The sequence below is a fragment of the Triticum aestivum genome, chromosome 3A (assembly GCF_018294505.1).
Source record: "Triticum aestivum cultivar Chinese Spring chromosome 3A, IWGSC CS RefSeq v2.1, whole genome shotgun sequence".
In the NCBI taxonomy this organism is placed as follows: domain Eukaryota; kingdom Viridiplantae; phylum Streptophyta; class Magnoliopsida; order Poales; family Poaceae; genus Triticum; species Triticum aestivum.
The window spans coordinates 706,875,438-706,886,022 of NC_057800.1; the positions used below are offsets into that span (position 1 = coordinate 706,875,438).

At 44.4% G+C, this 10,585-nt stretch overlaps 1 protein-coding gene across 1 annotated transcript; it reads right to left on the minus strand.

The window, feature by feature from the left end:
- Positions 1 to 2,788: 2,788 nt before the first annotated feature.
- On the minus strand, positions 2,789 to 4,559 carry LOC123059304 (zinc finger BED domain-containing protein RICESLEEPER 1-like). The gene is made up of 5 exons (XM_044481901.1): positions 4,030 to 4,559; positions 3,490 to 3,917; positions 3,309 to 3,403; positions 3,144 to 3,217; positions 2,789 to 3,063 (listed from the first exon to the last, which is right to left on the minus strand). Coding segments are annotated over exons 1-5 (942 nt in total). The 5' UTR covers positions 4,374 to 4,559; the 3' UTR covers positions 2,789 to 3,062.
- Positions 4,560 to 10,585: the final 6,026 nt, after the last annotated feature.

The window sequence follows — 10,585 nt, forward strand, 5'->3', positions numbered from 1 at the left end:
TAAAATATTACCCATCAATGTCACTTATAAGTGTCAGCAAATGTTTCACACAATGGAATCCCCCTCCCGGGCCAGCCCACGTAGTAGGGACCTCCTATAATTCGCTCTGCGCGTCGGGAGAAGACACAGCCCGCCCTTTTGAAGCGGCCCATGTGTGGGCGGCCTGTTTTCAAATTTCATTTTTTTATTTTCTGTTTTCTTTATTTCACCTTTAAATAATTTGGTACTTCAAAAAAAGTTCCACAAAATTTAGAATTTTAAAATAAAATTTGCAATAAATCATAAAATTCTTGTGGATTCAAAAAATGTTCTCAATTTTAAAAATAAATATTTGGGAAATCAAAAAATATTCATGATTTTTTTTTAAAAGTTCATGTACTAAAAAATATTAATGAAATTGAACAAAATGTTTGTCAAAATGTTACCGGTGATGGAGCAAAATGTTGTCATGGCCGTTGAAGATTATGTTTTTTTTTCTTCCGTTGCAACGCACGTGCCCTTTTGCTAGTCACTTTAAAAAACTGAGAAGGGAACACTTGCAACCTATCATTGATAGAATTATTAAAAAGATTGCTGGTTGGCTGGGCAGGCTTTTATCTTATAGAGGCAAACTGATTCTACTGACTACTTGTATTGCTAGCATTCCCCTGTATCTCATGGCTATGGTGAAATTCCCAAAGTGGGCTATTGACATGATTACTTCCCAAATGTCTCATTTCTTTTGGGGCAATATGGGTGAGGTCCACAAATACCATCTAGCTAATTGGGGCCTTGTGTCTAGAAGGAAAGAATTTGGTGGCTTGGGTGTCCCCAACCTTAGGGAGTTCAATATGGCTCTCCTGGCCTCATGGGGTAAAAGATTCTATGATGGGAGGGAGGGAGATTGGAAAAAACTTCTCTGCTTTAAATATGCTACTGATAAGCCTAATATTTTTCATGCTAAACTTGCCTTGGGGTCTCCTTTCTGGAAAAGCATCTCCTGGGCTTTTGCTGCTGCCAGAAACTTTTGGAGATGGAACCCTGGGAATGGGAATGACATTTCCTTTTGGCAGGATAACTGGGTTGGAGGATGCTCCCTGAAAACTGCTTTTTGGGATTTATTTGATATATGTCACCAGCAGGATGCTACTCTATCCCAGGTGTGGGATGGGGTGCACCTGTGTCTCACCTTCAGAAGATGTGTGGATGAGGTTATGATGCACAAATGTGACTTATTAGTTGACTTGGTTAAACAAACTATCCTTTCTGATCAACCAGGCAGCCCTATCTGGGGCCTAGAACCAAATGGTCAATGTTCTGTTAAATTGTTTTATAAGCTGATTAACTTTGGTGGGATACCTTCTGAGATTAGAGATTTTATTTGGAAAATAAAAGTCCCTCCAAATATCCATGTCTTCTTATGGCCGATGTACAACAACAAGAGCTTGACTAGAGACAATTTGGCCAAAAGAAGACATGTAGAAGATAAAACTTGTGTTTTCTGTACCAAACCTGAATCTATCCAACATCTTTTGTTTGACTGCATTGTTGCATCTAATATCTGGGATGTGGTTGCCAAAGCACTTGACATTTCCCCTCCTGTTTCTTTTATATCTTTGACTTCTTTTTGGAAGAAGAAAAAACAATGTGAAGCGGTAAATATTGCTACATCTGCTACCTTGTGGTGCTTGTGGTGGTTACACAATGGTTTTGTTTTCCAGGGGAAAAGATGGCGAGATATACGATGTGTGCTGGGTCAGGTGGCGGCAACAATCAGGCAATGGAAAATCCTATCTTCAGAGGCCCAGGGTGCTCTACCTCTCCGGTGCTTAAGGCTTTTTGGAGCGTCGAAGAGGGAAACTGCTTAGAATCGCTTGGGTCTAGGTAATGTAATGAGTGACTTACCACCTTCAGTGGCTATGGAAAAATGACGCTCTATGGAGAGATGTAATAGGGATGTAGCTTAAAACCCCGGTGTTTGTTCTGTGGCAGCTGCTTTTGGTTGTCGCCGACAGCTATTTAACAGTCTGTTTCCGTCATTGCCTTGGCTTAATAAAAGTTGGGACGGGGGGCGACCCCTTTCTTTTAAAAAAAAATAAATGCAACAGGCCAGGGTCAACAGGAGAGAACACAACACAACTAAAAAGGCAACAAGAGACGCAAAAGACATGTACAACATTTCTGTTGAGGAAGGGCGAGCTGTACACATTTTCTAATTTGTACTGCTATGTCCTTAATCCCCACAACTCAGCCTGGACATGGTCCGGGCCGGTCCGGTCCCGGTCCGAGCCGGCGTTTGGACCAGCCGTCGGCGGTCCGGTCCGGACCGGACCAAACTATCAAACGAGCTAGTATTTTAGGACCGGACCGTTGGGGTGCCAGCTCGGTCAGGGCCGAGAGGACCGAATGGACCGGACAGCTTTTAGCTCCTATTTATTGCCAGGCAGTGTATATTTGCTCCTTTTAGGTCGTATTTGTTGCCAGGCAGTGTATGTTTAGGCATCTGCTGGTTTTGGAGAGTAGATTAATCAAAAGTACAACAACACTACTGTTAGCTACTACCTAGGCTGTGTTCTACTGTTTAGGCATCAGATACTGACATGGATGTAATATGACAAGTCATCAGTGATCACTACAGTTTCAGATAAGTTTGGACCGAAACAGCAGAAATATCACAGCCACAAACAACTAATTTGGACAGCAAGCACTGGACTAAATTTGGACAGCAAGAATAACTAAATTTGGACAGCATTTCCTTTATTTTTTGGACATCCACAAACTGATTTTTACAGAAAAGATGGCACAAATTAGGTTAAGCACAAATATCACATCCACAAACATAAGGTCTTATCATCATCAAATGACACGATTACAAACTTGCAATGACAATTCCAAGTCCATGTCAATTGACAAGTTGAACATAACACAAATGAGAGGTTCATCTCCAAGCTAGCAGTGACAATTCATAGTTCTTGACTTGAAAGGTTCCAACATAATAGAAATGCAAAAGTAGCCTTCACATGAGAAAGATCACTTTGACATTCATCTCCAAAATAGCAAGATCAACATCCACATGATGAACGTCTACAAGTAAGATAAGCAACATTCACATAAATAATACTTGGTATCGTATGACAAGTGAAACATGTAGGAAGAATAGTTACCAATCATTGATCTCCTCCACCACAATGGGTAACTTGATGTTCTCAACATCATCCTCTTCATTCTCATCCCTCGGCTACCAGTGTGGAAGTTAGACAAATGCTCACATCACAAACAACAAGACCAAAAAAGAAATAAAAAAGGTAAGGAAAAGATGGCAAACATACCACCAGATTCAAGTCAACATGAGCACCCTTGATATAACTTGCACCACAAACTAATGCCTCCACCATAACCGGTTTTAACGAACTCCTATAGTCATCTAATACGACACAAGTTGACAAACTAGTTTGAGGATGAGAAGTTGACAGGTTTATAACCAAAGTTCAATAGTATGAGTTGACATACCTAAAATCCTTCCGGTCGTGCTGAAGTTAGATTCCGAAGAGACGGAGGTAGCCGGGATAGTAAGGAACCTCCTGGCTATCTTGGCCATAATTGGGTACCTAGGAGCATTGTCTTTCCACCAACCAAGAAGATCAAGAGCCTTGTTGCGAGGGGCAACCTCATCCTCTAAGTAGTTCCTCAACTCACTCTTTGATATTCTTGTTGAACAGGACGATAAGAAGGACTCGTACCCAGCTTGAACCAGGATACTAGGAATGTTTGTAGAGGAAGATGAGCTTTCTCCATTTCCAGCTCGCTTATCTTGAGCAACACATTTGTCATACAAGGCCGCCAACTCTTTCTCCACGATTTTGATCTCAGATCTAAACCTCGTACTTCCTTCTCCATATAGTTCTCCAAAGGCCCTCCCTATGTAACCAATCTTGTACCTAGGATCAAAGATGATAGCATTGGAGTGAATTAGAAAGCATACGAGTAAAAACAACAAGCATATGAGTAAAAAACAGCAACCATTGGAGTAAAAACAGCAAGCATGTGTACCGTGGATCAAAGATGGTTGCGATCACCATGGCATTGTTCTTTTCTTCCCAATATTTGTCAAACTTCTCCAACATTGCTTCACCCATTTCCTTGTAGTGGTCACTATCACTAGTCATTGCATGTTTGATTGCAAGCTTGACGCCAACAATGTATGGGTAGAAGATGTTCGAAGTGGGATATAAACTTCCTGAAAATGCTTTTGTCACCTCAGCAAAACTCTCAAGTAATGGAAAGATAAGGTCATACATGTCCCACTCTGCGTTTGTCGGCGCCCAAGCATAGTTGGCATTCGAACCAGCATGAGAGGTCAAGGCTTCCTTATATCCACGGGCAGTGCTAATCATCTTAAAGGTTGAACTCCCCTTGTTTTACAATCCAGGTGTAAATGATTACCAACTTTGACACCCAAGCTTTTGCAAGTGGCAACAAAAGCATGGAGACGAGAAGGTGACCTCTTGAAGTACTTCACCGTCTCTCTCAAGCTGTTTATCAAATTATCTAAGATCGCTGTCCCATCTTGCACGACCAAGTTGAGGATATGTGCACAACAACGGATATGAAAATATTGGCCTTCGAAGTTCTTACCTACAAAAGACAAGCATATGAGCATAAATAGCTTCTATATTAGCATATACAACAAGCATATGAGCATAAATAGCTTCTATATTAGCAAAAACAGCAAGCATATGAGCATATATAGCTTCTATATTAACATATACAGCAAGCATATGAGCATAAATAGCTTCTATATTAGCATATACAGCAAGCATATGAGCATAAATAGCTTCTATATTAGCAAAAACAGGAAGCATATGAGCATATATAGCTTCTATATTAACATATACAGCAAGCATATGAGCATATATAGCTTCTATATTAACATATACATCAAGCATATGAGCATATATAGCTTCTATATTAACAAAAACAGCAAACATATGAGCATATATAGCTTCTATATTAACATATACAACAAGCATATGAGCAAAAAACAGGATACAATCATACCTCTCCGAAACAAGAACTTGGCCTTCAAAGCATCGATCGCACCATCATTGTTTGAAGCGTTGTCAAGTGTGACGGACATAATTTTGGTCTCAATATTCCATTCTGTCACACACGCATAGAGAGCATCCGCAATGACATTTCCAGAGTGAGGAGGACCCAACTCTATGAAAGCAAGCACACGGGTTTGTAAGTTCCAATTCCCATCTATATAGTGTGCAACCACACACATGTAAGATAAGGTTTGGTTGCTTGTCCACAAATCTGTAGTTAGACATATGGAGCTCACACCCTTTAGGAGAGATTTAAGCACCTCTTTTTCGTTCTTGTCAACCCTCATGCACTCGGCTCGTATTGCCTTCCTTCCAATGGGTTTATAATTTGGATTCATGCACTTCATTAGAATGTTGAACCACTCATGTTCAACCATTCTAAATGAATACTCATGCACACATATCATCTTAGCAATAAGCTCCTTAACGATTCCTTGGTTGTACTCAATAGAGGGGTGCATTGTTGGACCACTTGTTGGACCATTGATTCTGCGCAATTCAAGAGTTGTTTGGATGGCATTCCTAGCCATCTTGTCCCTTAAACCATCACATTTTAACATATGCCTTCCAATAGTTGATGTGCTGCCACCTTGGGTATACGCATACCTCTTTTTGGGACAATAATTACAAACAACCTTCAACACCGTCTCTCCGGGATGCTCCGTTGATGCCTCTTTGACCTTGTAAAAATGGGCCCAAACATCCGATGACATCCTAACAGGAGCATTGGCTCTTGGCCTATTGTTCTTTTTCTTTTTCCTTTCTCTTGCATCCCCCTCACTAGAAACAACATGCACAAGTGATTCCTCGGACATAGTGTCACCTTCCAGTTCATCAGCTGATTCCTTATACCCTTCTGATGTATCATCATCCGACATATCAGCACTTGCTTGTGGTGGGACTATAAATAGATTTTGCTCCTCATATTCCTCATCGTCCTTCTCCTCGTCCTTATCCTCGTCCTCCTCCTCCTCGTCTTCTACCACCTAACACACATGAGCACACAAATAAGCAAACAACACCTATATGGTTATATGGAAATATGGCTACATCAAGCATCAAGTAAAGCAAACTTACAATAGTAGGTGCATGAGGCAACTCGGAGCAGGTTGCGGAGCCAGAGGCAGCGGCTTCCGCGGCACGCACGCCGGCACCGGTGCGGTCGGGGAGACGCGGAGGAGGTGGAGGGTGTTTTTTTAACCTACAAATCAACTCTCCCGCTGGGGCATTGGGAAAGTCTTTCGCCTTCCTAATCTGCACCTTAGGCTTCTTCTTCTTCCTCGGAACCGGCGGAGGCAGCGCCGAATCTTGCCTAATTAGGTAATTCACGCTCTTCTCCTTTGCCTTCGCCTTCGCATTCTCCTTACCAGCACCCTTTCCCTTCTCATTCCCCTTCTCCTTCACCATTATCTACAAAAAACATCACATAATATCTGCAGTCAGTACATCAATCAAGTGCAAAAAATTCATCTTCTTCTTTTTGTAGCATAGAAAATCATCTAGTACTAGTGCAAATAAACATAATTATCTCCTGACCATTATCTACAAAAAACAGCACATAATCCCCTTCATCCATTAACATCACTCAATAAGACATAAATGTATTGCAAGGTCTGGAGCTATAACTAACTATTACCACATAAACCTGGATAAACTACCTATCGCCCTTAAATTAGTAGTCAATTGACCAGTAAAGATTAACAGATTTCTTACGAAATCTGAAACATAGCAGCAGCATCAGGTTGTAAGGGGCTATTGATACCGCTCAACATAGGTTAAGTTCCAAAAGCAATTAAAGGTTGCAAGCACTTACCAAAGTATAGTAAACCAAAAAAGCTATCATAGTCTGTTGATGGTTCACAAGCACAGTGGGGAAAAGGTGCCTATTGATTACTAGTACTTCATTCCCCTTCTCCTTCACTACATCTCCTGAAACTCTTGACTAATTATCTCCTCACAACTTATCAGGTCAAGCAACACCTGGTGCCTATATGCCAAATCCTGTGAATGCATCTTTCAGTGCTACAACTCAATCCTCTCATGCACAATTCCCAGGCATGTTACGCATGTACCATCTGCAGCAGCCTCCCTCAATCGTAAGTCCACATCCAATGGTACAGGTTAGAGAAAGATTACCTCTTCCTCTTCGTGGCACTCGGTGAGGAACCAGGGAAGGACGGACCGACGGCGTGCCGGCCTTGCTGCCTCCCCGTTGTACACGTGCTCGTCCAGCTCGGACTCGGATGAGATGGCGCCGTCGGTGAAGGGAGAGGCCGCGGGTCAGGCTGAGCCGCGGGCAACGGCGCCGTCGCCTTAGGGTTAGGGTTAGGGATAGAACAGAGGAGGAGGCACTGCCTCTGTTTGCAGAAGGAATCGAGCGAGGAGGGCGAATGGAACGAGGGGGGAGGGGGTTGCTCGGCTCGGGGGCTCGGGGCCTCGATCTGTTACACAGTTTATGGGCCTTGCGCCATCGGTCCGCTCGGTCGGCCCGGTTAAAGACCGGACCGGACCGAACTTTTTTCGGTCTGTTTTGCTGGGCTCGGACCGGCATATTTTCCTATCGGGCCTGGACCGTATGGGCCGGTCCTAAACGGGCGTCCAGGCTGACCCACAACCACCTCCCTCCTCAGGAATACTCAGCCTGGACCATTTAAATTGGCGTGAAGTGTTTGCCTTAGCAGGGAGGGACGTGTTGCGTTGTTTATATAGATCGACAGATTACAAGGTTTCGGCAGATAGGTGTTCCCGGTTTGATCCTTACATCAAGTCTATACAAGGGATACCGATCAATCTGAACTACCTAACTACAAGATTACAACGACCCACCCAACCGCTAATCCTAGCAGGGTAAATACGGTTTATACATACACCATATATACATACAATACTTTCCAACAACCACGTTTCCTCTCTCTACCTAACTCACCACCTACCCACCGCCGTTGCTCAGGATTAGTGCGGTATCACTTAAGCCCTGAAAGCAATTTCAGCGATCAATGTGGTAGCCTACTGCATGCTTGTATATTGCAAAATGTAGGCAATTGTGAAATTGCACCAACACTGGACCCTGAAATTGTATATTATAAAATGCTTGTATATTGAATTTGAGGTGGTTGAGAAGCAAGAGGCACAAAAATACATCTAATTTGTGTACATGGTTCCTTTTATCCTGTTTCCTTTTCAGTTATTCTATGTCCGTTACGTTGCTGGGGAGCTAACAGTACAATGTTGTACTGATTTTTGAGGGGTGCAGGGGCGGCCAGTACAATTTTTCTTATTTCGCCTGCTATGTCCTTAATTCTTGGAACCACCTCCCTCCTTGGAAATACTCAGCTTGACACTTGTTCTACGTCCCATATGGTTTTCTGTGCCGAGATGACAAGATCCCAAGCCACCCAACATTGCTCTCCTGACCCGTTGGCCAATGGGGAGGGAGGCCTTTGGCTTACCATCATCCGTAATAAGTATTTTTGGGGCTAGCCTCTCGCCTTTTGCCAGCGTACGGGTGGATCCCAGTTCTGGTAGTCCGGGATCCAGCTTCTGCCCGTCCTTCGCATCGGCACGTCCATCTCAATTGGATCCGGGACCTCGACCCTGTTCTGGTTCGACCGTTGGTTAGGGGACTCCCCCCTGGATGCGTGATTCCTAGAACTCTTTGCCATTGCGGCCGACCCTCGGGTCTCTGTCAAGACGACCCTTATTGACTTAGGCCGTCTCGCTTTCCGGCGCCCCTTCGGCTCCCTCGAGGTGGCTTCTTGGGACTCCCTCCCATGGTTGTCAGAATCGCGATTCTATTATACGATTCTACGACTTTACGATCCAAACTAACCCCTATGATTCTACGATTTTAGTTCATAGAATCTACGTTTCTACGATCCTGATAGTGAAGATTCTACGATTTGTGATCTTACCATCGGAGCTCCGATCCGATTCAAAATCGCGATTCTGACAACCTTGCTCCCTCCTCTAAGACATCGCCCTTATGCCGATGAACGTCGAGGAGGACCTGGATGCCCTTTCCTGGCGCCTTCAGCCGTTTGGCCGCTTCTCCACGAAGTCCTTGTACGCCCCCATTGCGCCCTAGGCGGCCCCGAAGCGCTTTAGCCTGATCTGGGACATCCGCCTACCACTGAAGATCAGGATTTTCCTGTGGCAATGGATCCGTGGACGCCTCCCCTCTGGGGTTGAACTCCTCAAGCGTAACGGCCCGGGCGATGGGATGTGTCCCATCTGTGGCACGATCGAGGATGCTAGCCACATCTTCTTCTCGTGCTCTACTGCCCAGTTCCTATAGGTGAAGCCGAAAGCTAGCGTTCTTAATGGAATATTCGGTCGGCGAACAAAAGATGATTTTTATTTAATTTGAAAAAATGTCCCCAGATGTTTATAGCATGCGTTCCTTTTCGCAGTTCGGACATGCACATTAGGGCATGCGTACCCTGAGAAAGGAACCCTTAACGGAACTTTTCTCCCTGGAAGATGTTTCTTACTACCCACGTAATATAACATAGCTAGTTGGGTACTTTTCTACTCAAGCACTTATGACCCCTACGCCTGGTTTCCATGCATACTCCGGTTTTTACATAATCGAGCAGGTATTCGGATACACTCCGGACTATCGGGTCCAGAGATCGAAGCGAAAAGGTCCACCATGACAAATTATTTACAATCCCGCTAGGGACATTACATATGTCACTTGAAGTACACAGTCACTAAGACTGATTAAATCCTTCTTCTATACCATCCAACAGGCTGTCTAGCCTACAATCCTGTTGTGAATACTTTGCGGCTAATTCTACTTGTTCTTACACTAAACTGACGGGAATCTCCTTCCCATCAGGCCCCGCAGGTCCAACCTCGGCCATGTGGTTTGGGTCCGCTTTGGTGTATCGCGTCTTCACCATAGCCCAGGCTTCCCTCGCACCTTGTCGGCAAGCTGATATCTTCCATAATCGGAAGCGCCGCCGCGCTCCCTTGAGCTTCTCTACAAGCTCTCTCATGCCTCCTGGCAGGGATGCGAACGGCCACAAGGCTTGGGCAATACCCTGCATCACTTGCCGAACTTGCTCGTGCAGTTGTGAGAGCTCTGGTAGAAGATCACCCGAAGAGCCGGGCATCTCTTTCGCGGGATGACCCCTCAGCATACCTGCAGACACAACTCTGTCAGCTGACTTCTTCGCCGAACTCCTTTAAAAGTTCATTCAAGCACTTACTAAATGTGATGCGCCGAAGCCGCTTATTCTCCTTCACGGAGTCCGCTAGCTGGGCCCGGACATCTTTCAGTTCCTCACCCAGCCGGGTATTGGCGTCTTGGAGATTGTTTTTCTCCTGCCTGACTCGCGTAAGAACACGCTCACCAGCATTTAGCTATCGATCAGCACGTCCCCCATTCACCACTACGGCCTCCGGATTCACTCCGGGGTCACCTGCAACATCTATTGTTAGATTTGCATAAATACCGCATACTACCTGGTACATGCCTTCTTTGCAAGGGAAAT